The 27,333-nt window shown below is 48.1% G+C and overlaps 1 protein-coding gene across 1 annotated transcript; it reads right to left on the minus strand.

Annotated features, from left to right (window-relative positions):
- Positions 1-10,335: 10,335 nt before the first annotated feature.
- LOC128335564 (synaptotagmin-like protein 2) lies at positions 10,336-26,055 on the minus strand. Its single transcript, XM_053274074.1, has 6 exons — positions 25,880-26,055; positions 18,214-18,375; positions 17,190-17,268; positions 15,437-15,536; positions 14,635-14,840; positions 10,336-10,906 (listed from the first exon to the last, which is right to left on the minus strand). The coding sequence occupies exons 1-6, from the start codon at positions 26,033-26,035 to the stop codon at positions 10,761-10,763; spliced, it is 849 nt and encodes a 282-aa protein (XP_053130049.1). The 5' UTR covers positions 26,036-26,055; the 3' UTR covers positions 10,336-10,760.
- Positions 26,056-27,333: the final 1,278 nt, after the last annotated feature.

Raw genomic sequence — 27,333 nt, forward strand, 5'->3', positions numbered from 1 at the left:
AGCCACAGGAGTAGCCCCATCAAGGCTGCCCACGCCGCGGAGTAAGGGGCCTCCTTCTCCCTTGTCCTGTCCAGGAGAGAGGAGAGCAGGAGTGAGGATGGGCTGGGCCAGTCTGTTCGGACACACCGGGGTCAGCCCAAAGGGACCAGGAGGGACTCACTTCCGAGATTTCTCACCATGACCCAAACCGCTTTGAGAACTTTGGTGGTCGCCACCCCCCACCCATTGAACCTGTTTGAGGCAGGGTGGTGAGCCCTCCCGCTGGTCCCCTTGCCAGAGGAGGCCACGTTCAGCACTCCCTGGTGGCCCCAAAGGGACAACCTTTGGCGTGAGCAGCAGGAGAGACCGCAACGCCCTCCTGTCACCAGTCCGGTCCAGAGGCTCCCAGGGCAGCAGCGGAACCTCCATCCCCATCAGGATCGTCGGAACCCCAGCGCCATGGCAACCAGGTCAAGATACCCAGCCCTGGGATACAGCTCAGCAACGGCCACTTTTTGAATCTAAGCAAGGACTTCTGCGGCTACGCATATTTCTAGACCACTCTCCAACCAAAAGACTCCAAGCGGATGACAGGCACAGAGAAAGGAACCGAGAACACCTGAATGAGATGATGTCCTGTCCCCAAAGGGCTCTCAGTCCAAAAAGAAACCTCAAGCCGATGGCAGCAAGACCACGGGAGGAGGGATGCTGGGCTGGGGCTGGAGAGGGCCAGTTGCTCCCCCCTTGCTCAATAGGAGAGTCTCACCACCTGGGAAGGTGCCAACTCTCTCACTAATCCTGCTGCTGTGACTTCTGAAGGGGGAAGCTGCCTGCCGGGAGCTCGGAGAGGCCAGGAGTCCTTCCCTCGCTCTGTACAGGTGGCTCCATTCTGTGCTTCCTTGCGGGAAGATAGAGGTCCTGGAGGAGGGAGGGGGCTGAGGGAGCTCTGAGCCATCCATGGGGCCTTGTGCTCCATGAAGACCCAGTGAAGGTGCCCTGGGCCAGTTCATTCATGCCCACATGGGTCAGCCCAAAGGGGCCAAGAGGGACTTCCTAAATGTCTCCACCTTGACCCAGATCCGACCCCTGGGGGTCACCTGCCACCACATGAACCTATTTGGGGCAGGGCGGTGGACACTCACTCTGGACTCCTTGCCTGAGGCCATCTTCTGCGCTCCCTCGCGGCCCAAATGGGACGGAAATTTGCCGTGAGCAGCAGGAGAGGCCAGAAAGTCCTCCTGCCAACGGTCGAGTCCAGACAGTTTGAAGGCAGCAGCGGAACCTCCAGCCCCATGGCGACCGGTAAACACTCCCGGCCGGGGACCCCCCCCAGCAACTGCCATATTTGGATCTAAACAAGGATGGCAGAACTCCCAGGCCCAGTGGTGGGCACGAGGCACCCACAGGCAGGGTTGCCAACTCTCTACCTGGTCCTGCTCCTGTGACTTCAGCAGACGCCTGACATGCAAAGCTTAAGCCAGTGAAGCATTTTCCCATCTCTTTAGGCTAAGAATGGCTTCTCCTGCTCAAACTGGTCAAGCTTTTGCTCCGAGCAGAGGAGCCAGGCTACATCAAGAGGGGGCAATTCCCATCCTCCACAAAGTGCCACTTGGCAGATCTTGCCGTTTCTACCTCCCCTCCATCCCCCTCCACAACGTTTCATTTCTTTTATATCCTAGTTTTAGTTTAACAATATCAAAGAGGCTTACAAACAATAAAACCCGTATTATCACATTCTAAGCTACCGAGGAAGAGGCCTTCCAAAACAAGGAGGTCATCATCACCATCGATCCAAAGAGGGAGTGAGGGAGTGAGGGAGGGAGAAGGCCTCTCTGCAGGGGTGTTGCTGGAGACTTGAAGTGTTCCCGAGCCTGACCCCTTTGGAGCATCCAATGCAGGCATACCCGGCAGCTCCCAAGAATGACCAATGTTTTTTTCAAGCCACCTAATGGCCCAGCAAGGAAGCAACCTGCCTAGAGAGCAGGAGGCTGTTGGTTTGAATCCCTGCTGGTGTGTTTCCAGACAATGAGAAACCCCTATATTGGGCAGCAGCTCAGAGAGGTCAGGAGCTCCATCTCCAGCTCTCTGCAGGTGGCTCCACTCTGTGCTTCCTTGCTGGAAGAGGTCCTGGAGGGGGGGGGGCTGACCCATCGATGAGGGGCCGGTGCTCCATGAAGACCCTGTGAAGATGGGCTGGGCCAGTCCCTTCCTGCCCACCATGGTCAGCCCAAAGGGGCCAGGACAGTGTCGCTTCCGAAATGTCTCCACCTTGACCCAAATCCGACCCCTGGGCGTCACCTGCCACCACATGGACCTTTTTGGGGCCGGGCGGTGGACACTCACTCTGGACTCCTTGCCCGAGGCCATCTTCTGCGCTCCCTCGCGGCCCAAATGGGACGGAAATTTGCCGTGAGCAGCAGGAGAGGCCAGAAAGTCCTCCTGCCAACGGTCGAGTCCAGACAGTTTGAAGGCAGCAGCGGAACCTCCAGCCCCATGGCGACCGGTAAACACTCCCAGCCGGGGACCCCCCCCCAGCAACTGCCATATTTGGATCTAAACAAGGATGGCGGAACTCCATGGCCTAGTGGTGGGCACGAGGCACCCACAGGCAGGGTTGCCAACTCTCTACCTGGTCCTGCTCCTGTGACTTCAGCAGACGCCTGACATGCAAAGCTTAAGCCAGTGAAGCAGTTTCCCATCTCTTTAGGCTAGGAATGGCTTCACCTGCTCAAACTGGTCAAGCTTTTGCTCAGAGCAGAGGAGACAGGCTACATCAAGAGGGGGCAATTCCCATCCTCCACATAAGTGCCACTTGGCAGCACTGGCCCTTTCTATCCTCCCTCCATCTCCCACTCCACTCCCAGTGCAGAATTCTCAGGGCCTAGTGGTGGGCATGGGGCACAAGCACCCAGGGTTGCCAACTCTCTAACCAATCCTGCTCCTGTTCCTTTAGAAGATACCTGGTTACAGAAATTAAATTGCCAAAGGTTTTCCCATGTCTGCATTTCCATGACAGCAAAAGCTTCAGCTGCTTAATTTTTGAATGTCAAGACATTTTTAAAGGCACAGGAGCCAGGCCAGTAAAAAAGGTTGGCAACCCTTCAGATTGGGATCCAGACTGAAGTCTGTTCCTGAGCACACATGGCTGGGTGACAACAGGGCCGTGCCTTTCCTCCAAGGGGCAGGAGGAATCTTCCCAACATTTGGACCCCCAGATCTCCAGAGAAGTCAAGGGAGACGTCTCCACCACACAGGTGTTACGGTGCCTGAAGGAGAGGCTGCTAATACATTTGGATCATAGAGTTTCTGAGGAGCAGAAACCTTGGCAGAGCGGGGGGGGGGGGTGTTTGTAAAAGGGGGTCCGGGCCAGGAATCTCCTCCTTTCTGGATCATAGCAGGGCTGCCCTCCGAAGGCCATTGTGGCCAGTAAGCCAGGCGCAGCAGATGGCCAGTCAAGTCTCACGTCCTGCTAGATGTTTCACAGGTCTACTGGCTTGGCGCCATGACACCTTCAGGCCCCTGGGAGGAAAGAAGCAACAATTGTGTCAGGCACATTTCAGGGCAATCACACTCAGACACGCGCACACACACGGATGGCGCTACTATGTTGTCATTCTGCGAACCCATTCTTCTGTGGCTTGTCACACAACAAGGAGCCTCTGGAACTCACCGATACAGCACACAATAGACCCATCCGTCCCCACAGCAATGGTGCCTCGCAGAGCAATCCGTTCTGTTTCTTTCTTTATTGTTAAATTTCTAGACCTCTTTTCATTAAAACCATCTGAAGGTGGGTCACACAAAAGTTAACACAAGACTACAAAAATCACACAATTAAAATATCATTTGTTTGTTTGTTATTTTAATTATTTAACATATCCCTATACCACCCAAAACTTGCATCTCTGGGTGGTTTACAATTAAAATAATATAAACATTAAAATCATTAACATTCAAATAATTTAAAACCCAACATTAAAAGTATTAAAACTATACAGCTAATTCAAAGCCTGGGTGAACAAATATGTCTTCAGTGCCTTTTTAAAAGTTGCCAGAGATGGGGAGGCAAGAATATCAGCAAAAAGATAAAAATACAGATCTGATGAAAAGATTTAAAAACAAGCATAATATAACCATAAAAGATGCAAAGCAACAGCAATAGAAACAGAGGCTATTCCCACGATTGCAGAAAATCGGGCTGCGAGCCTGGTGGTTCTTGAGCGGGTCACAGTATTATCAATTTTGTTACTACCCATTTTGCTACCTCAAGACCACCAGTTGCTGCAGCATATGTAGATTTGGAGAGGGGACGCAATGGAGGCACGAAAAATATTTTATGCTAGTATCCATTCTGGATTATATGCATTTTGGATGATATACATGGGGAAGGATCCAGCTAGAGTTAAGCACAATGAAAGCCCGTTGCTTTCAATGGGAGAGTTGAGTCTGTGCATTGAAATATTGGAGCTTACAAGGGTTTAACGTTTGTCCCTGCTAACTTGGCAAAGAGGCACCTTTTTAACGTGGCGATTCTCTTTGATTGAGAAGAGTAACTGGCCCTATCCACCCCCAGCACAGGACCTCCAGTGACTGTTGCTGGTGTCTATCTCATGTTGTTTTATTTAGATTGTGAGCCCTTTGGGGAGTGGGAGCCCTTTGATTTATTTATTATTTCTCCAAGTAAATCACTTTGGAAGCTTTTGTTGATAAGTAGGATATAAATATTTGTCGTTGTTTATGTTTAACTTTGGCTGGACCAAGCCCATAATTTGTGCATTTTTTGATATATTTTTTTCATAAATATAGTTTATCTTGATGTCTTCATCAAGGTGGGGGGAGGGCAAACTAGTAAGCTCCCTTGAGTTGGCAAAAAGAGAGAGAGAAAGCTTCCAGCACTGAACAGCAGCCTTCTGTTTTTGCAAAGAGAATGCCTTAAACCTCACATTTTCCGTCATGGTGTTTGTTGGAGACTGGGGCCAAAAGTCTCCTTGGAACAGCTGAGCCATGCAAAACAATAGTAAAAATCAGAGTCATGGTGATGTGTGAAATTTCCTCAGAGTTCTAGGTGGTGGCAGAATGTGGGGTGGGGTGGGGTAGTGGGGGGAGAGGGAAGGGGGTGGCACCTGCGGTTTCTGGCTGGAGCAAAGGGATCCCCACACTGGAATGGAACTTGCAGATGTCCCCTCATTCCTGAGACTGAAGTTGTAAAAACAGGGTTCCACTTAGAGAAAGTGAAGACAAGATGATGAGAGAGTCACTTGATTCTTTATTTTTATTTATTTTTATTATTTTTATTTTTATTTTTTATTTTAATTGCAAATAATTCTGCAGAATAAGCTGTTGCAGGGATTCTCAGCTTTGAGTCCCCAGATGTGGTTGGACTACAATTCCCATCATCCCCAGCCACGATGGGAGTTTATGGGAGGAGAGCTGGTTTTGTGGTAGAAAGCATGCATTGTTCCCTTTGCCAAGCAGGGTCCACCCTGGTTTGCATTTGAGTGGGAGACGACATGTGAATAGTGTAAGATATTCCCCTTAGGGGATGGGGCCGCTCTGAGAAGAGCATCTGCCTCCTTGCATGCGAAGGTTCCAAGTTCCCTCCTTGGCATCTCCAGGTAGGAGTGAGGGAGACTCCTGCCTGCAACCTTGAAGAAGCCGCTGCCAGTCTGTGTAGACAATACTGCACTAGATGGACCAATGGTTTGACTCAGTAGAAGGCAGCTGCCTATGTTCCTATGATGGCCAAATGGCTGGGGATGATGGGCACTGTAGTCCAACAACACCTGGGGACCCAAGGCTGAGCACCCCTGGGAGTATGTCCCAAAAGGCAAAGCCCCATAATAGTTATACATGGAGGGCTCTGCATAAACCAGGTGCTGAATCACTCCCCCACTCCCCACTGAAAGCCGTTTCCCAGCAGATCTAGCAACTGACATGGGCTCTACCGAAATTGCATCCAGCTTTCCAGCCCACTGTGGGAAGCTAGTAGAGGTTTGGAAAGACGAGCTGAAATTCCTCAAGGAGGTGTGGAGGTTTAGCAGATCCCTAATGTACAGCTTTGCGTGAAAGAAAAGCCACTGGCACATGGGATGTTGGCGTGGGAAGGAAGGGGCCTCGGAGGTCTCCAGCCCTCCGCCTTTGGTATCCAGCCACCAGCCCAGCTCTCTCGCTGCATCTTCTGCCTCTGGCCCTTCATCAGCTTGCTGTTCCTCAGCCATGCCTCTGGCCTCATTGTCCGCATCTGATACCCACGCTTGGCTGATCCTCTGCTCTTTGCCTCCTGGCACCCCACGGGACCTCCCCCTCTGGCCTGTCTGGGTGCTTGGCCAAGATGGGGCAACAACTGTGAACAGGATCCTGTTCAGGATCCAGATGTTGTACTCTGGGGAACCCAGCCACACATAAGTCAGGGCTCTGCCTTCTGGGGATTTTGCAGCTCTCTCTGAGGTGGCCAGAGCAAGCTGGTGGGAGATTAGAGAGTCCATGGTCGCCTTTCCCCATGCTTTGGTCGAGTCCACACAGTTGTCTGAATCTAGGTTTAATTCCGGTTATTGTCATGAGTGTGATTGTGTGACTCCACTCCAAGGCAAGCATCTCAGCTTCAGCTTGGGCCATAATCCATCTTGGCACGGGTTCCCGCAATCAATCTAATGTTGGTAACCCACATTAAACCTAGGTTTGGATGCCGGTGTGAATCAGGCCTTTCTTTGTTGCTGCTTGTCCTAGTTCTCTTTCAATTGCTTTTTTCTATCAGGGGATTGGAAGGGGAGGAGCCATTGGCTAGCAAAGGAGAGATCAGATAAGCAGCAGTAAAGAATGGATGGGAAAAGGTGATCAGGGGCACGACAATACCCTCCAGCAATCACTGCCTCTCTCCAAGGAAGTTTTCAGATTTATCAATGGGCAAAGCTAGCTTGCATGTGTCTGCTCAGGGGATACAGTTAGCTGCTAAGGAAGAACCTGGATTGATGATTGACTCTGCTAAGGGACATCCTGGGAAGAAGCCTAGAGCCCGATTCAGAAATGTATGCTGTGCAAATGTGCGGATGTCTGTACACGCATAGTGGTGTTTGTGTGAATGACTGTACCTGTGTTCATGTTAAAAGTGAACCTGGATACGGGCCCTTCCAATGCAGGTTACAGATAGGAAATGCACTTCTGTACCTGTGTTCAGCATAGCTTGTGAATGACTGCACCTGTGTACAGATTTGTACCTGGATACACACTGTACACTGAAACAACCAACCAGCTGGGACAAGTTAGGCATGGGGGCCAGCGAAGCGCCGACAGAGACAGTGTTGTTGACTGCATACTCTCCTGTGAGCCTCTGCTCATTTCTGTTGGAAAACACAGCCCCAAATAGGAAGGGTGCACAGGCACAACTCAAATAACCCTCAGGGCTGCTTGTGCGTTTTTCATCCAGGAAGGCCACTCTGCACCTTCAGCTGTGGAAAAGCAGTTCTGTTGCATCTTAAGCACACTGGCTGATGTAGCGCAAGGATGTCCCAGCGGGGCAAGAGAACAGCCTAATAGGATTTCCAAACTAACTGCACCGGTGCAGTGGGGAAGCAGAGGGCTGCACAGCCCTCGGGGACATATGTTCAGGTGGCACTGTGCAGTTGCCTGTGCTTGGGTTTTTAAAAAACTGCTTTCAATTTAAACCATGGTTTGAGTTCCAACTTGGATTGCTTCTCCTCCACTGATGGATATAACCATGATCAGCCAAATTGGGTGTGATGTCATTTTGCTTTCTAGAAAGAGAAGCATTGTTAGCCAGTGAAAAGAGCTTCAGCCATGAGCACAATGGAGCAGTCATCACTTGCATGGTTTCCATGATCCTGATACCTGGAGAATGCGAAGTGAGTCCGTCATTGATGGCTGTAAGCTGAAAAATAAGGGACAAATGGCACCCCATGAGGGACAGACTATTTGGGGCTAAAATAAATGCAGTCCCTGCTAATAAGGGGCGGTTTATTTTATTTATTTTTACATGTATATTCTGCCCTTCCTCTGAGAAGCCCAGATCAGTGTACAAGGTTTATGTTTGTTTGTTTGTTTCACATTTTTTATACTGCCCAAAACTTGAGTCTCCGGGCGGTTTACAATTAAAGTTGCCCTGAGGTTACGTCACCCTGTTGGTAACCTTAACTGAGGGCATCCTGGGGAAAGGGAGTGTCAAAAAGTACTGCTTCCCCACTGCAGTGGGCATTTTTTAGGCAAGTTGCACTGGACTGCTCTTTCACTGCACCAAGACTTCCTTGCTCTGAATATCAGCCAGGATCCTTCCCTTCATCATCATTTCCTTCACCTTTTATTTTCCAGAATTCAGAAGATGATTGACTGGGGCAAACCTTCTTGGAAACTGCCATTCACCGAGTCAGGCCATTGGTCCATCTAGCTAAGATTTGTCTACATTCTACACTGACTGGCCGCAACTCTCCAAGAATTTCAGGCAGCAGTCTTTTTCTGGAGATGCTACCAGGGCTTGAACCTGGAACCTTCTTCACGCAAGCATGCAGATGCTCTTCCACGGAGCTATGGGGCCATCCCTTAAGAAGAATATCTTCCAGCATTCACTTGCAATTGCCCATCCAAATGCAAACCAAGGTGACTCCTGCTTAGAAAAGGGACAATTCTTTTGGATGGGGTTGGGGACCCCAAAACACCACTTTATGTATGTATATATGTATGTATTTATTACATTTTATATCCTGTTCTTCCTCATGACAATTGTAATAAAAGAAACTATAAACATATTTACACAATTTCTTCCCTGCTCTCTGGGCATCTACCCAATGTCACATAAAATCTAAGGTATAGATGATGGAGCTCTACCGTCTGAAGATGTGTCTGGCTTATCCAGTCTGCATGTTGCAGACCATTAATACAGGTTTGCAGAGGAGAGGAAAAAATAGCAAAGTGTTTCAGAATGAAGAACTGAGAAGGACAAACAAAATCTTTTGGTTTATTATGTATAAGTTAAACATCAAGACATGTTTTCATAGGTGTAAGGCACAAGGCCCTACAGCATTAAGAAATATTTTTCCTGCTTCCCAGTGAAATGCATAAAAGTCATATAGCCAGGTCGTGAAGCGTAGAGAACAAGGACGGTATCTTCACACTTGTCAAAAGCCTTCCAGGCCTGTTCATGACATTGACCAGTACCTATTTTGCGGGTTTATAAAGTGTTTTCAACTGTTAAAGTAAAACAGAGATGGTATTGCCACGTATTTGCCTGACCATCCTGCAAAGAGATTGAAGGACAGCGTAATCTGCTACTGTGATTACTATTAACCACAGTATTAAATATTAATTAATATCCTATAAAGCACTCTCTCTTTTCCAGGGGTGGAAAAGGCCCCCACCTGAAGACCACTGCAGCCAGTTAGGATATAGTCAGGTAGGGTTTATCAGCCTTGGGTCCCCAGCTGTTGGGACTACAACTCCCATCATCCCCAGCCACCATGGTGATGACAATTGCAGTCCAACCACATATGGGGATTACAATGGCATCGGCTGAGAACTCTTACAGCAGAGAAAGGCTTAATTCTTCTGTGGCCTGTCACCTGGCCCCCTTACTAGATTCTCTGTGGTCTAAACTTACGAAGCAAGAACACAGGCATTCAGGATTTTGCAGCAGTTAAGGTGTAAGTTGCCCGTATTAAATTCTTGAGGGGTAGCCATGTGAAGTCTGTTACAGTTCCCCAACATTAAATAATTTCAGCCTTGGACCTTCTCCAATCTTGTACCAGTCAGACAGACTGGTGGATTTATTGCAACAAATGTTTTTGTGGACAAGAGGCTCTTTCACCAGGGACCCCAATAAATCTGTTCGTCTTTAAAATCCCACAGGGATCCCTCTTGGGGTATGACCCTTCCCCTTTAAGAATGTAGGAAGTACCTTGTTGGATTAGACTGTATTCAACACTTGTTTCCAGAGGTCAGCACACAAAAGGTCAGAAATGGGATTGTGGTCCGATAGCAGACTGAAGTGCTTCCTGGAGACTCGCTAATGAAATATTTTTCACGATATCAAACCATTAAAATCTTCAGCATTCTGAGCCCGATTCAAACATTATGCTGTACATGTGTTTGTGTGAATGACTGTACTGTACCTGTGTTCGTTTCAAAAGTGAACCTGGATACAGGCCCTTCAAATGCCTGGTATAGAGAGGTACTTCTGTACCTGTGTTCAGCATAACATGTGAATGAGTGTACCTGTGTACAGATCTGTACCTGTATACATTGTGCACCTGTACAAGTGTTGAACATAACATGTGGATGGGAGATGAATGCCAGCTGCTGGAGAACTCTCAGTCAATCCTGGAGAGCTGGTAACCCAGGCATATCCTAGTACAGATTTTTCATGTTTCATTTGCATCATGGTTTGCTTCAACTTTGTTGTGATACTGTGTGTATTGGTGGCTGTACTAGCCAAAGTTTTGTCATAACTTCCTCTATGGGGAGGCACAAACGAAACAGCAACATGGACACTGTAATAAAATAAACTATAAACATATTTATACAATTTCTTCCCTGCTCTCTGGGTACAAACCCAAAGTCGAATAAAATCTAAGGTCTAGATGATGGAGAGGTGACGAGCAGCAGGTCTTTCAGCTAGCTGGGATGTAAAATCCGCTCAGTCCTCTCTTGGGATGAGTAATAATACCTTGTCCTTTCGAAGTCCATTGCACAGGCAATCCTGAGGTCAGCCAGCTTTGCATTGGCCCTCTTCTCTGTGTAAACGGTTCTCCGTTCCTCTGTGGGCTGCTGCCAGCTGTTCATTTCAGCTTCCTTTTTCCAGCCAGAGAGCGCAAAGGCAGGGACGCTTCAATCCATTCATTCGCCGTGGTCATCATTTCCTGCCAAAATGCGACCTCCTCTTGTGTGGAGTCCATCCAGTCAACGGCAATCCCATAGCTGGAGCCTTTGAAAGGAACAAGAAACAAGTGAGCCTTGGGGAGGAGGAGAGCTGGTCTTGGGGTAGAGAACGTGAATGGTCCCCTTTGCTAAGCAGGGTCTGCCCAGGTTTGTATTTGGATGGCTGTCTACATGTGAGTACTGTCAGATATTCCCTTTGGGGGATGGGGCGGTAGTTCAGTGGAAGTAGGGCTGGAGAGACATCTGCTTGAAACCTTGGAGAGCTGCTGCCAGTCAGTGTAGACCAGGGATTCTCAACGTTGGGTCCCCAGAAGTTATTGGACTTAAACTTCCATAATCCTCAGCCCCAGCGGCCTTTGGCTGGGGATTATGGGAGTTGAAGTCCAATAATATATGGGGACCCAACATTGAGAATCCCTAGTGTAGACAGTACTAAGCTAGATGGACCCAGGGTTTGACTCAGTATGAGGCAGCTTCCTATATTCCTATGAACTGCTGTATCAGCGGCTATGAAAAGGGGCAACCTATGATCGTGCTCCTTTTTTGAGAGGTCATAATCAATGCTGCAAGCAGTCAAGTTCATGGTAGGACTGTGTGTATCATAGGAACATAGGAAGCTGCCTCAGGCTGGGTCAGACCATTGGTCCATCTAGTTCAGTCTTGTCTACACAGACTGGCAGCGGCTTCTCCAGGACTGCAGGCCAGAGTTTCTCTCCGCCCTGTCTTGGAGTTGCCAGGGAGAGAACTTGGAACCTTATGCATGCAAGTAAAAAGATGCTCTTCCACTGAGTTATGGAACCTGCTGCATGCAAGTGTGCAGGTGCTCTTCCCAGAGCGGCCCCATCCCCTGAGGGGAATATCTTACAGTGCTCACACATGTAGACTCCCATTCAGTGCAAACTAGGGTGGACTCTGTTTAGCAAAGGCGGCAATTCATACTCGTTACCACAAGACCAGCTCTCCTCCCTTAATGGTGTTCCTTGTCAAACACAGAAGAAAAGCACCACTGACTGTCTAAAATGGAAATACCCTATGGAAGATGACTCTGAATTTAAGACGATCCCCTTAAAAAGTAGAGGTTACATTCAAGTTATACCTACACTGACTCAAAAATAACAGGACTCTGAATATAAGATGACCTCCTGATTTCTAACATCAAAATACTTGGAATAAACCTAGTCTTGTATTCAGGTAAATACAGTATAGTCACAGCGGTTATATCTAGCTGTTTTTCTTGAGCGACCTGAGGTTTGCCAGCCCTGCCCTCCAGGATCCACTACTGAAACTAATCCTGGAGATTCTTCTGGCCTGGTGTGGTGAGAGATATTGCATTACAAAAATGGGAGCGGGGGGAACCTTGCAGGAAGAGCTCCAGTCAGGGTTGGCAACCCTGTTAATCAAGGCCACTCATTTAACCCACAGGCTCTTCCAGGCTCAACGACACTGGTCTCGGAAGCAGGGATGGCCGACTTGAGACTCTCCAGATGTTGGTGGACTACAACTCCCATTGTCCCCAGCTGCAACACATATATATCACAGCAGTTCTCAGAGCAGTTTACATAGCAAAAGGGATGAGGAAATGGCTCTCTGCTCCAAAAGAGCTCATGGTCTAAAACAAGCTGAGAGAGGGGGTGGGTGACGCGGAGAGATCCTAGCAAGAGCCACTGGGAAGGCTGCTATACTTTGTGTGCTGAACAGGGCCAGCTACTCTCCCCCTGCTGAATGGAAGAGAGCCGCCATTTTGGAAAAGTGTCGCTTGGCTCAGTAGCAGGAGCCCCTTGAAGGAGGGCGGCCTTTGCCTGAGGGGGCTGCTCATTCATTATTCCCTGAGCAGCTGCTGTCCTCTCTGCTTTTCCACAGAAAAGTTCCCAAAGCAATTTCTATAGCAACAGCAAGGAGAAAAGATGGTTCCCTGCCCAAAGAGGCTCCCAATCTAAGGGAGGGAGACACAAGGGAGACCCCCAGCAACTGGGAGGGATGCTATTCTAGGCTGAATAGGGCCAGCTGCTCTCCCCGGCCGCCATTTTGAAAAGGCGCTTCTTGGCCCAGCAGAGGCCCCTTAACGAGGCCGACCTTTGCCTGAGGGGGCCGCTCATTCATTATTCATTGAGCAGCTGTCCCCTCTGCTTTTCCACCGGAAAAGTCCCCAAAGCAGTTTCCAAGGCAACAGGAGTGAGAAGATGGTTCTCTGCCCCAAGGGCCTCACTGTCTAAAAAGAAACACAAAGGAGAGCCCAAGCAACAGCCACCTAGGCTGGGCTGGACAGGGACAGCACCTCTCAATGGAAGAGAGCCGCCATTTTGAGAAGGCGCCCCCTAGCCTGGTCAGCAGGTACTTAACGAGGCCGACCTTTGCCTGAGGGGGGCTGCTCATTTATTATTTATTGAGCAGCTGTCCCCTCTGCCGTTCCACAGAAAAGGTTCCCAAAGGGGCTTCCACAGCAAAAGGCATGAGTAGATGGTTCTCTGCCTCCAAGGGGCTTGCAGGCTAAAAAGAAACACCAATGAGACGCCAGCAACAGCCACTGGGAAGGACACTGGGCTGGGCTGAATAGGTACAGTTGCTCCCCCTCTTGTGGGATACGAGAGAGCCGCCATTTTGAGAAGGTGCCCTTCGGCCCAGTCAGCAGGGGCCCCTTCAGCAAGGCCGGTCTTTGCCTCCCTTCTTATTTATCCCCCTCACTTGTCTACCCTGCTTCTCGACCAGAAAAATTTCCCAAACAGCTTTCATAGCAAAAGCAAGGAGAAGATGGTTCCCTGCCCCACAGAGGCTCCCAATCTGAAAAGGAACACAAGAGAGACGCCAGCCAACAGCCACTGTAGGGACAGTGTACTGGTCTGAAGAGGGACAATTGCTCTCCCCCTGCTAAATGCAAGAGAACTAGACCACTTTCTAAGAGGTGCCTCTTTCCTCAGTTAGCATGACTGCTGCATTTCACCATCATCTTAAGCCACAAATTTAAACAAACTCTTGCACAAATATATCAATAGGATCATATAGTAAAGAATGACAGGGAATGCCCACTAAGATGCACTGGTTAGAAACATAGGAAGCGGCCATATACTGAATCAGACCATTGGTCTACCTAGTTCAGTATTGTCTACCCAAACTGGCAGTGGCTTCTCCAAGGTTGCAGGCGGGAATCTCTCTCAGCCCTATCTTGGAGATGCTAGTGAGGGAACTTGGAACCTTCTGCTCTTCCCAGAGCAGCTCCATCCCCTGAGGGGAATCTCTGACAGTGCTCACACTTCTAGTCTCCCATTCATATGCAACCAGGGCGGACCCTGCTTAGCTAAGGGGACAAGTCATGCTTGCAACCACAAGACCAGCTCTCCTCTCCTCTCCATTGGCCATTCAGAAACTCCATGCAGTCCCCTTGCCATTTGGAAAGAACCAGTGCATTTTAGTGGGCATTCGCTGTCATTCATTTTAGGATGTCCTGACCCTAGTCCAGTGTACAACTTGCATGCTGATGGCTTCAGGTTCAACCCCTGAAATCATCCGGGCTATGTTAGTCATGACTACGTCCTACTAAAATTAATAGGAAATTAATGGGAAATGAACGGTACTCATTGATTTCAATGGTGCAGAGGCCTGGCTTGCTGTGAATTCTAATTTCCGCCCAGCCACGCTTCTGAAGAGAAGCCCTTTCCATTTTGATTTGTGGTCCAAAACATGCCCTTTGGATGTCTGCTCTCCCTGTTTATATTTTCTGGGCAAGGAGAACATGTTTCATGTCGAAACTGGAATGAGGCGAAAGGGCCTCGTTATTACCTGTCCCAAGTCCCAGCCGGATCCCTCCCAGAAAGTGATTGGTCAGTTTCTCATGATCCCAGACGGTCAGCTCGACACAGGCATCCTTCAGATCTTCTGTATGAAAGCCGTCGTACACGATGGTGTGGTTAAACACCGGGTTGGAGTCCCGCTTGACAATGCGGGTTTTCTGGTAGCTCTTTTTACTGGTGTCCGGAAGAACGTAGCTTGCAAGGGAGAAAGAGCATTTGACATCAGGCAGAATGGCGACAGAGAAATGTCATCTTCCACTTATTTTTTCCAGCCATTCAGCTAAGCAAACAGAATTCAAGCCCTCCGGAGCCTAGCTATTACTATTTATTATTACTTTAATATCCACGATGGAACTTGGAGCCCAAGCCAAGAGAGCGGAGTTCATAGTGGCAACATTTAACACACTTAAGAGGCCTGCTGGGATTAAAAAAAATCAAGAGAGGATTGGAAAACGAGCAGGGAAGACACCACCAAGTGAACCTCAAGTGGCAGGGAGTTCTACAGAGTGGGGGATCCGAAAAAGCTCTGTCCTGCATCGCCACCAACTGAGCATCAGACAGAGGTGAGAAACAAAAAGAGGGCTTCCCTCATGGATCTTATATGGTGGGTGGAGTCATGTTCAGATATGTTGGCTCTAAACTGCTTAGGGTTTAAAGTGGTAGGGACCCCTCTGAGCATTTCTTTGTCAGCGAAGGTATGTGTGATGAATGAGCACCATGGAAGCATATGGTTGTGCTTGCTTGGGTCCGTGTGGGTATGAAATCCACCCCCCGCCCCATGACACACCTACCATTTCACAAAGGAGTCCACTCCGGAGGGACGTAACTGGGGCAGATCTTTGGTGTCCTTGACCCAGATATGGACCTCCCCAGACGGAGGGGTCTTTCGACCTGCCATGAAGGATCAAGAGACATAGTTGGTTGGTTACCAAGAAGTATGTTAGCTTCCTTCATCCAAGAGTCTTAATAAAACAGATCCCAATGGACAGTAAAACGTGCTATAGTGGATAAACTGGGGCAGGTAGATTCCTGTTCACATCCCTGCTCATCAGCCGGGCTCACTGGTGACCCAGTTGCTCTCACTCAATCTCGCCTACCTTGCAAGGTTGTTGTGAGCATAAAATAGGAGGGAGACTGTGTGTACTGCCCTGTGCAAGGAAAACATGACATTGATAACAAGTGAAACCATTCTTTACTTTATAATATGGGGTGGGGCCATGGATCAGTGGCAGAGCATCTGCTCCGTATGGAGAAGGCTGCAGGTTAAATATTTGGCAGCATCTCCAAGAAGGGCTGGGAAAGACTCCTGCCTTGGAGAAGCCGCTGCCAGTCAGTGTAGAGAATACTGAGCTACATGGACCCAGGGCCTGACTAGAAGGCAGCTTCTTGTGTTCCTATGAGCACTCCTTGATCTTTGGGGGATCGGGCAGGTTGGAGGTTCAAACCTTGGTAGTATCTTTGGGTAGGGCTGGGAAAGACTCCTGCCTGAAACCCGGGAGAGAGCCGCTGCCAGTCCGTGCAGACAACACTGAGTTAGATGGGCCACTGGCCCGACTCGGGGTAAGGCAGCTTCCTATGTCTGCATGACAGTAAACCAGTTTGCTGAGGCAGATCTGGATGCAGGGTCGGGGCTACCATTAGACCAACTAGGCAGCCGCCTTGGGTGCAGACCTCAGAGGGGCGCAGAGTGTCGAGTGTCAATGTGTTTGCCAAGGGCACAAAATAGTCTGGCACCGGCCCTGCCTGGATGGTGCAAGGCGAGCTGCATGTGGAGGGCAAAGGAGCAACCCCCCAAATTAAAAGTCATTCATTATGCATTTGGGCTAGGGATATATTCCGTTCTAATCTCCGGTAATATATATGAGACGTTGAGGTTGCACATGCGACCGTCGGCTGCTGCTTCCAAGGGCTGTGGGGGAAGGCAGCTGGTCACCAGATGAGTGGAAGCCGTGCTTCCCTTCGCTACGCCACAAACCCACACGAGCGGCGGCGTGGAAAAGGTAAGAGCTGGGAGTGGGAACACTTCCCCCTCCTGCCAGCCGCTCACATTAGAGTAGTCACTGCACTCGGTGCGGCCACTCCTTCCCCCAGCTCGCTGCTAGAAATGGTAGCAGACCAGGGGAGGGGGAGCCCAGTGAGCACGATGGCCACCAAGTTAAAATGAACCTCGATTAAACAAACCATGGTTTGTTGGCAAGGTTAAACAAACCTCAGTTAAATGAACCTAGGTTAAATAAACCCGGTTTGTTGGTGAGGTTAAATGAACCTCGGTTAAACGAACCCCAGTTAAACAAACCTCTGTTCATTTAGCCTCGGCAAATCGCCGGGCTAAAAAGTTGGACTAGTGGGGGCGGAAGCACCAGGATCGGGAAAAATCCTGGTGCTCCACACGAGCAGTCCAACCCAGTCTGGGCGGCCCTAGCCTGGGTTGGGCTGCTGGTGTGAATAGCCTCATTATATACAGTCACGAGAGTGGCTATTTCATGGAGTCTCCCTGTTAGCAGCCTGAAACATTTTTCTGAAGGCACAAGGGGTTTTTTTTACCTAGGGATCCTGGTGGGATGTACTTAATGGACAGGTTTATCACTCCTCGATGGTCAACGCAATTGATTGTAGAGAGAGACTGCAACAGAAAAGTCTACGATAGGCAAAATGCGCATAAACACATGGATTTTTGACCAGCTGATGATCAGAGCTGGTGCTCTGGAACCAGTGTGCAGATTTCCCCTGTGGATTTGAGGAGTTCCCCCTCAATTTAATGCACTCCTCCACGAACTCATATCTCAGAGGCCATATCTCCACTCCCAAAGTGTTTTTCCCCTTCCCCCCAAAAAATTTCTTCAAGCCAGGAGACTTTTGCTGGAGTTGTTATGTTAAGCATATCCACACCCACAAGGGAAGTGCACTTTCGGAAATTTGGGAGCCGGGCTACAAGCTGATTTTCGTGCACAAAATTCGGGTATTTTTGCAATGTTCAGAAATGTTGCAGAAAAAAAACTGTGGCTGAAAATATAGAAGGGAGGAGTCAGAGAGCAGCCACTGTCCCTTTCTCACCAGAACACTCTCTCTTTAAAGGCAGGGAGAGTCACTCCAGCCCACGCTGCCAATGCAGCGAAGGCCGATTTCATTACCAAATGGGGTAATGAAGAGAGTGAAATTACCCCCCCCCAAACACACACACGTTTGATGTCAGATATGGGGGCAGGTCGGGGCCGCGAGGTGCGGCCCCAGATTAACAACGGCCCAGGTTCTTTGAACCTATTTGCCCAACGGTGGCTCTGCTCCTGGGACTAGATGGGAAATCTTTGCTAAGCTGAAATCCTGCTTTTGCTTGCCTTCCTTTCCTGAGATCAAGGGAACTGCTGGCAGAGCTCACATTTCAGTGATGCTTGCAGTAGCCTCTACACATCGCTGCTGCCTGAGCCGTCTGAGGTTGTTTTTGAGCCTCTGCTCCGTGGTGGTCCATCCGTTGCAAACTCTCCCTTTACAGATCAGGCCCTTGCACTTTACACACAACCCTGAAGGCATATCTTTAAGGAGAATCCCTCCTTGGCTGAAGCACACTCACCCGGGGTTTCAGCATATACCAGTTCAGCTTATTGTTCCTCCAGTCCCAGCCGGCCAGGTCTACTTCCATCTCACCCAAGAAGCTGTTCCTCCCCAAAGGGTCATTGTGCCACACCGAAAGACTTAGCTTCTGAATCAGCAGAACCATTTTCTCTATTTTATACTGCCGAGAAGGAGAAAGAGAGTTTAGGAACATAGGAAGCTGCCATATACTGAGTCAGACCCTTGGTCTATCTAGCTCAGTATTGTTTTCACAGACTGGCAGCAGCTTCTCCAAGGTTGCAGGACGGAGTCTCTCTCAGCCCGATCATGGAGATGCTGCCAGGGAGGGAACTTGGAACCTTCTGCTCTTCCCAGAGCAGCCCCACCCCCTGAGGGGAATCTCTTCCAGTGCTCACACGTTTTCCATCATATGCAAGCAGTGCTGACCCTGCTTAGCTAAGGGGACAAGTTGTGCTTGCTACCACAAGACCAGCTCTCCTCTCCTTGAAACATGCAAACGTTTTGCTTTTAGGAACATAGGAAGCTGCCTTCTATCAAGTCAGACCCTTGGCTCATCTAGCTCAGTATTGTCTACCCAGACTGGCAGCAGCTTCTCCTACATTACAGGCAGGAGTCTCTCCTAGCCCTGCCTGGAAATGCTGCCAGGGATTGAACCTGGGACCTTCTGCATGCAAAGCAGATGCTCTGCCTCTGAGCTGTGACCCCATATCTTATTGCACTTACATGTAGCTGCGCATCTAAATGCAAACTAAGGCAGACCTTGATTAGCAAAGGGGACAAGTTGATATACTCAGAAAACCAATTTTATACTGAGAGGTTTAAAACACACTATATGATAAGAACTTAATTAAAGGTTATCTCTGGAATTTCCTCTCTAGCCCCAACTGTTATCTCTGAGACTTCCTCTGTAGCTCAACCGTTATCATCGGAATCTCCTCAGCGATTTCTATTGTTATTATTTACATACAAGTGAGATAATGTAATCATCATGTAATTACTTGCCTACGTGATCTGTAAAGTATAAAAGTCTGTTGAAAATGATGCTTGGGGTTCAGGAATTTAGGCAATAGCCAACCAGAACCTTTGCTTCTGCAGAGCAAATAAAGCCTTTTAAAACTTCTCCGCTGGTGATGTTCTTTGGCTCGCTGACCCAGTAAAAGAACCATTTGGATGGTATAGCAAATTGGTGCCGTGACTCGGATCGGGGCCACGTTCCTTACACGAACGTAGGCAACCCCCACTGGGTGGAGAGGCCCCCGGCGACGGATAGACTAACCAGCCCAGCCGGCACCTCACCTTTGTTGAGGAGTGGGCAAGGCTCTACTGTCGCACCGGGACCTTCCACAACCAGGGGCCAGAAATCGGAGAACTACGGCAAGGCAGGTAAAGGTGTAAAGCGCGCTGAAGGGAAGGACGCTCCGGAGCGGGTAAGTAGACTTAAACAAGAGGGGTTCGAGTCCCCAGATTTTAGTTTACGGGTTCAAGTCCCAAATTACTAAAAACTACTTACCAAAGAAGGATGGGTACTGCTCAGAGCAAGAAAAAGGGGAGAGACGGAGACTGTACTCCGCTACAATGTGTCTTAAACCATTGGATGTCCCTAACGGGAGGAGATCCCCTTAGGAAAAAGAAAATGATTAATTTCTGTCAAAATTGTTGGCCATATGACGAATTAGAAAATGGATTAAAATGGCCGAGGGTTCTGTTGATTACCAAACTATTTTGCAGTTATTACTGTTTTGCACCAGAACCTCAAAATTTGAAGAACATAGCTATGCACAGGCTTTTATGGAGCTTTGGAGAGAGGAGGATATGTTAAAAGCAAGTGGGCTACGGAAGACTTCTTTGATCGCCGTAGGGAAGACGTTCCCTGCAGCCCCACCACTAAGGAAACCTCCTCCATATGTGCACCCTTGCGAGTCTTATCCCTTCCCTGCACCCGTATATTCTCCACATGCAAGCACGTCGTCCCGGTCCAGACCCGGGGGGAGGGCATAGGTTGTGGGCTGTGTGGTTTAGGGGATACGGGACACTGGGAGGGGGAGGGCATAGGTTTGGTTGATACTGGGAAACAGGAGCGGCGTGATTTACTCTCCTCATCTCAGGGCTTGCCACAAAATCTACCCCCTTCCCAAACCCCGGCTCAATATTCCCCAATAGCAACACGTACTAGGGCTCAGACACAAAGCCTAGCCTTGCAATGCCCATTGCGGGAGCAAATAATGGCAGAAGGGGAGGTGGCTTTGATACATGTGCCTTTCACCTCAGCAGATTTATTAAATTGGAAAAATAACTACCCCACCCTTAGGGAAGATCCAACAAAAATGGCTGGATTATGGGAATCCATTTTTGAGACTCACAACCCCACATAGTCAGACATCAGACAGATGTCTCGCAGTCTTCTAACAAGTGAGGAGAGGCGATTAGTGGAAGCCCACGGCCACCAGTTGGCCCTTGAGGGGACTGATAAGAATGAGCTACAAGCTCAACTTCTCTTCCCATCAGAAAAGCCCGCATGGGATCACGGAACTAGAGGACAAGAAACTTTAAAGAAATATTGGGACAAAGAGGCTCTAAAAACTTGTATTCCCAAACCAATTAATATGGCTAAAGTGCACCAAATTACACAAAAGCCTGAGGAAAACCCTGGCGAATTCCTGGAAAGATTGGAAAAAGCTTTTGGGCAATATACTCAAAAAGACATTAGCAAGAACGAAGGGGAGTACATTCTTAAAATGGCTTTTGTAAGCCAACGCGCCCCGGTTATAAGAAAAAAATGGCAGAAGATGGAAGGTGGACTTACTCTCCCCTTAGCACAATTAATGGAACAGCCAAGAATGACTGTGATTTAGCTCAGATGGGGGAGGAAAATCTATATAAATATGTACAAGGTATTGCTGCGTCTGTACTTTCTCTCTCTGCCTTTATTCGTTTCTGCAACTGCACTAGCATTTCCAACCTATGAGAAACCCTTTTGCTTGTTTGTAAAAGAGGACAAAGGATGTATGGCTGCAGTTGTGACCCAATCTTTGGGTCCAGCATCACGACCAGTAGCCTACCTTTTTGGAAAATTGGAAGGAAAAGGGATTACCATGTTTCTTCTTATTGCAGCTAAATATAAAAAGTGTAATTCCTGCATTTTAACCATTGTATGTGGGTCTTGGGGAGAATTGGAGCCTTTTCCTCTCCCCCTGCTTCAGTAAAATCTCTTGGGAATCCAGCCCAGCCAACCTTTCAGTTAGATGCCAGCCAGAGGAATAGCTAGTGGAGAACTCCAGTTTGCAACCTATTGGCATTCATTGAACTTTTATCAAGAGATTTAAAGCATATTTCACCATTCATATTATATATATATATATACGATAACTAGCTGCAGAAAATAGTTTAATACTGTGCCAAGTGTGTTATGTATGTAACGTCTTTGTACATTCTCTTATGGGAAGCTTGGGTGAATTTGGTGGATGGAGTTGTTGTTTGGAAACACTTTCATGAGGAAGCAAAAGGGAGCTTTTATGCTCTGAAGATGGGTAACGCCTTGGTCATATAGTGAATGATTCTTCTGTAAATGATTGTGCTTCTCTTAAAGTTGAAATAAGGCAAATTAACTCTTGATTCATAGTAATAGTAGAAAATTAGGAAAGGATTCTAAGGTCCCAATGTTGTAATTCAGCTGAACCCCTTTAAATTGATCTCTTGTTTATTTTGGGTTTTTGTATTGTCTTATTAGATGCCATTAGTCTGTTCAGTTATCGATAAAGTAATGAGAAAGAGGGGAACTGTAGCACCTTCCCAGTCCCACACCCACCTTTTGTACAGGAGGGGCTCTTAGATCCCCCCCGCCCCCACAGTTAACCTTGCTTAAGATTTTTTTATGTTATGAAGGGATGTCAGTAAATTGTGGGAGGAAATAAATAAATAAATAAATAAATAAGGAAGAAAGGTTTTCAGCTGAATGGATAAAAGGAGTTGCAAACACAAGCTGATATAATGTGTTGTAAATACTAGAGGTTTTTATGTCTTTGTAATATTTTTGTTACCATGTACACTGAGAGCCACTATAAAATAGTCTAAGGCTTAAATTTAAATTTTTCCTCACAGCCAGCCTTGCTTTGCCTCCGCAAAGAACTTTTGAAATCTAGATGCCACTCCTGTAGCCAGTTATAACAAGTGGCAGGGAGTTCCCAAGTACCCATTTGCATTCACCTGAAGGTCTTCTCAGCTTAAAAGGATCTAGCTTTCTGTGTGCTGCTGTTAAACCCATACTGTTTTCACAGCTCTTGATTAGAGACTTGATAATAACTTGTGTTTGTCAAAGGCTTCACCCCTCTGCAAGATTATGGACAATTTTCTTGATAACATTTTACCATAGAAGCCTGTTTGTTTCATGAGACACTAGGCCCTGTGAAAGAGATTTCAATCCCATTTCTACAAGGTATATTAATTTTGCCTGGAGGCAAGGACTGTTTCCTTTATATAGGTTGTGATAAGGACATTGCTGACAGAGAGTTGGAACACTACCTAAACGTGGCTTAGGTGGGGACAGTGAAGCTCTCGAAAGCCAGGTGTCACTGACGAATCATCCTGTTATGGAGAATGAAGTCAGGTACACTGGAGTACACTGGATGGAGGCCGATTGCCCAAACAGAAGTCTGTAAGTATGCTGGCACAGCGTGGTGTAGTGGTTAGAGTGCTGTGCTAGGACCGGGAAAACTCGAGTCCAGTTCCTCATTCAACCCTGACACTTGCTGGGTGACACTGAGCCAGCCACTTAAACGGTCTGGCCTGCTTTGAAGGGTTGTCGTGAGAGGAAACTTAAGTATGTAGTACATCACTCTGGACATCTTGGAAGAAGAGCTGCATGAGGCTACAGGAGAACAGGACTATCAGCAGTTCTACCCAAAAAGGCCTTTGCGAGATTCAAGTACTGAAGTTGATGTTGTGGCCTCTCAAGTGACAAGACTATGTTTGACCTGCCAGGTTTAAAAATGTTTCTTCAAAGTCACAAACCCACAAGGGTGGGGAGAACGTGAACATGATCATCATCATTATTTTTTATTTTGACTTTTATTACTTTTGCCTCCTGCCCAGGATTGCTGCTTGCAAGCTGACCCATTGGGTTGAAGCCCTTTCTACAGCCCACAAGCCATAGTGGCCACTGCAGGCCCCAGTGGGGGACATTATCCCCTGTTTTGGACTTTAGGAAGTGGGGAAGTGAGGGAAAGTAAGGAAACAAAAACATGATTGGAAAAATAATAATAATATTGCCAAAAGACCAATTTGAAGTGGCCTCAGGTTTTACTTATTGTGTTGCTTGCTTTGACAACTAGACCTAAGAAAGGTTATGACTTTCCTCCTTTGGGAATGTTGGTTGGCCACCCTGATTCCAGGATGCTGTCTCTTGCGGGGGGGGGGGGGAGGAACTGATGACTTGTATGCCTATCTTTTCTCTCAGTAAGCAGGTTCCTCTCCAGGTTCTGTTGGTGACCCAAACAGTGGTCAAATGTAAGGGAAGAATCTAAAGGGAGTCTCCAGAGGATGTCAACCCTGACCCAGAAGAAGGACCAGCAGTCCACCATCAGCAACAGTTGCAACAAAGGAGAACCCAGAATGCTGGGGAGTTGAACCCCTTGACGGGTTAAAACTTTGTTCTAAAGGGAAAAAGGAGATTGAACTATGGGGAAATCTGTTAATCATTAACTTTTAGCTTTTGGTGCTCTGATGCTTTTTGGATGTGGTTTCTCTTGCCTATAATTTGTATTCAGGTAGTTGCTTGTTGTTGTATACCATGGGTCCCATACTGTTTCAACCGGGCGATGACACATATAAAAAGGGAATCCGTGCCCCGGGTAAGATATCATCGCACCAGAAGGGGCTAAGGAATTAGCTTCCACAAAAGAAAAGGGTGGAATTGATATACTCAGAAAACCAATTTTATACTGAGAGGTTTAAAACACACTATATGATAAGAACTTAATTAAAGGTTATCTCTGGAATTTCCTCTCTAGCCCCAACTGTTATCTCTGAGACTTCCTCTGTAGCTCAACCGTTATCATCGGAATTGCCTCAGCGATTTCTATTGTTATTATTTACATACAAGTGAGATAATGTAATCATCATGTAATTACTTGCCTACGTGATCTGTAAAGTATAAAAGTCTGTTGAAAATGATGCTTGGGGTTCTGGAATTTAGGCAATAGCCAACCAGAACCTTTGCTTCTGCAGAACAAATAAAGCCTTTTAAAACTTCTCCGCTGGTGATGTTCTTTGGCTCGCTGACCCAGTAAAAGAACCATTTGGATGGTATAGCAAAGTCATGGTTGCTACCACAGGGCCAGCTCGCCTTCCCTTGTCTTCCTGTTCTCCCAGTTACATCATACCACAGGGCCCAGTTAATGGTCTGGCAGCTCCTTGGTCAGCATGACTGTGGAAGATGGTGGAAGGCGATGCAAGTTGGTGGGAGAAAAAAGAGAGAGAGAGGAAGCAGCCACCTTCTTCTCCTGACTCTAACAGAAAGTGTCTGATCCCAGCCCAAAACAGCTGTGATATATTCAGAATTATTATATTTAGCAGGCGAAGAGCAACTGCCCCTATTCAGCCCAGCATAGCATTCCTGTTATCAGGGGCTGTTGGGGGTATATCCCCTTTATTTGTTTTTTTAAAGACTGTGGGCCCTTTTGGGACAGGGAACTATTTTCCTGTTCCTTTTTTCAACATTTGGTCACTTATTTTGTTGTTGGAAAGAGGCACAGTATAGTGGTGATGGTGATAATAATATCATGGCTTACATAAGAAGCTGCCTTCTGCCGAGTCAGACCATCTATCCATCTAAAATTGGGGCAGAACAGGTCTTGTGGTAGGAAAGGAAAGGAAAGGAAAGGAAAGGAAAGGAAAGGAAAGGAAAGGAAAGGAAAGGAAAGGAAAGGAAAGGTTGCGCTGCCGAGTCGATTTCTACTCCTGGTGCCCACAGAGCCCTGTGGTTTTCTTGGTAGACTACAGGAGGGTTGACCATTGCCATCTCCCACGCAGTGTGAGATGATGCCTTTCAGCACCTTCCGATATCGCTGCTGCCCGATAGAGGAGTTTCCCACATTCTGGGAAACACACCAGTGAGGATTCGAACCGGCAACCTCCTGCTCTCTAGGCAGGTTGCTTCCCCGCTGTGCCATTAGGTGGCTCTGGTCTTGTGGTAGTAAGCACGAGTTTCCCCCTTTGCTAAACACAGTCTGCCCTGGTTTGCATTTGGATGGGAAACATGTGAGCACTGGAAGAGATTCCCCTCAGGGGATGGGGCTGCTCTGGGAAGAGCATCTAGGCACCAAGTTCCCTCCCTGGCAGCATCTCCAAGATAGGGCTGAGAGAGACTCCTGCCTGCAACCTTGGAGAAGCTGCTGCCAGTCTGTGCAGACAGTACTGAGCTAGATGCACCAATGGTCAGACTCAGCAGAAGGCAGCTTCCTATGTTCCTTCCTATGTCCACAGCTCAGTATTATCTACTCTGACTGGCAGCAGCTCTCCAGAGTTTCAGCTAAGAGTCTTTCCAGCCCTACCTGAAGCTGCTGCCAAGTGCTGAAACTGGGACCTCCTGCACGCAAAGCAGATGCTCTGCCGCCGAGCCACAGCCCTTTCCCTGCTCCGTCCCTCCCCACGCTTTTATCCATCCTTACCCGCAACACCTCGTTGTAAATGGGGCTCACGGTCCTCTTCCTCACGGATGTCTTCCTCTTGCCCATCCGCGCTTTGTCTGGAAGCAGGTAGGTCTTGACATACCTGGAAAGAGATTCCTGCGGAGTTAACAGTAAAAAACAGCAGACGCTTAACATACAAACCGGCCCCTTGAAGCGGACGGCATGTCTAATGAAGAATCCCGCTGGGTGGTTAGCTTGGCATCGGTGTGGAGTTATAAATCATTCGGCAGAGACGGGGGGAGGGACTTGGACCAACACATGCGGAAAGAGACTGCCTAGACATGGCCAGGTGGTGATTTAGAGACTGCTGTGAAAGAGCTGCTGTTAGGTCTCCACCTGTAAAAGATGGGGAAGGAGGTTGTGACAGAGCTGGATATTCATGCGGGTGACCAGAGGTGCACCTAGATAATTTCGGAGCCTGGACCTAAAGGCCTTTGGGGGCCCCCCTGCTGCAAGTTAAGCATCATTTTTTAACTTGTAGGTTCTTGAGGGCACAAACCGCACCACTCAGGACAGACTCAAGAGCATCTGGGGGCCCCCAGGACTTCTGCAGGCCCTGGACTTCTGGCCCCAAAGTCTAGAGGTAAAAGCACCTCTGCAGGTGATTCTGTGGTGGTGGTGGAGGCAGCAGCATCTATGGGTGAAATGTGAGAGGGTATCTGGGAAGGTGGTGGTGGTGGTGTGTGTGTGTGTGTCTGTGTGTAACAGGAGGCTTTTCACACGTGGCTTTTAGTTCGCATCTTTTCCGCAACGAACGGGGTGCATTCACATATTGGCCAAATTTACTGCAAATTCCCTGCGAGCTATCGGGGAGAACTTCACACACAATTTGGGTTTTCCATGACACGTTAGCATGTGGTCCAGTTTGTATCCGGGATTTATAAAAAACATTTTCTGGCGTCGTTTCTTTTGGGCCACTTCGAACTTGCAGTAAAGCCTCACAGAAAACCCATGGTAAAAAAAGCCTGTTGTCTGGGAAAGGTCCAGGGACCATGAAGTTTTCTATCACCAGGTGAATGGGAAGTAACGGGGCTGCCAGTCGGGAGCCACGAACCATGAAAAACGATCCGACTGTTTAGGAGGAAAGGTTTTCGTGATCGTAAAATGGTTCCCCAGAATTCTGGGAATCGTGTGGGTGAGACGATAGCCCTGTCCGGCCATTAGGACACGGTTGACAAGAGGGTAAGAGAGGGACGCAAATGTGTCAAATAAAGAAGTTATATGTGTGTGTGAACATGTAATGTAAATTATACTGAAGTGTGAAGGAGGCCTCGCACACGCTGATTCGCCCCCAGCCCCGGGTCGCCCCAGGGGAAGCCTTGCTCACAGGTTCAGCAGTATGCTTCCGATCCGAATCAAGCATTTGAGAGGCCTGGACCCAGCGTTACTTTCAGAATGAACACAGGTACAGTCATTCACACAAACACATATAC

This window comes from Hemicordylus capensis, chromosome 11, assembly GCF_027244095.1.
Source record: "Hemicordylus capensis ecotype Gifberg chromosome 11, rHemCap1.1.pri, whole genome shotgun sequence".
NCBI lineage: Eukaryota > Metazoa > Chordata > Lepidosauria > Squamata > Cordylidae > Hemicordylus > Hemicordylus capensis.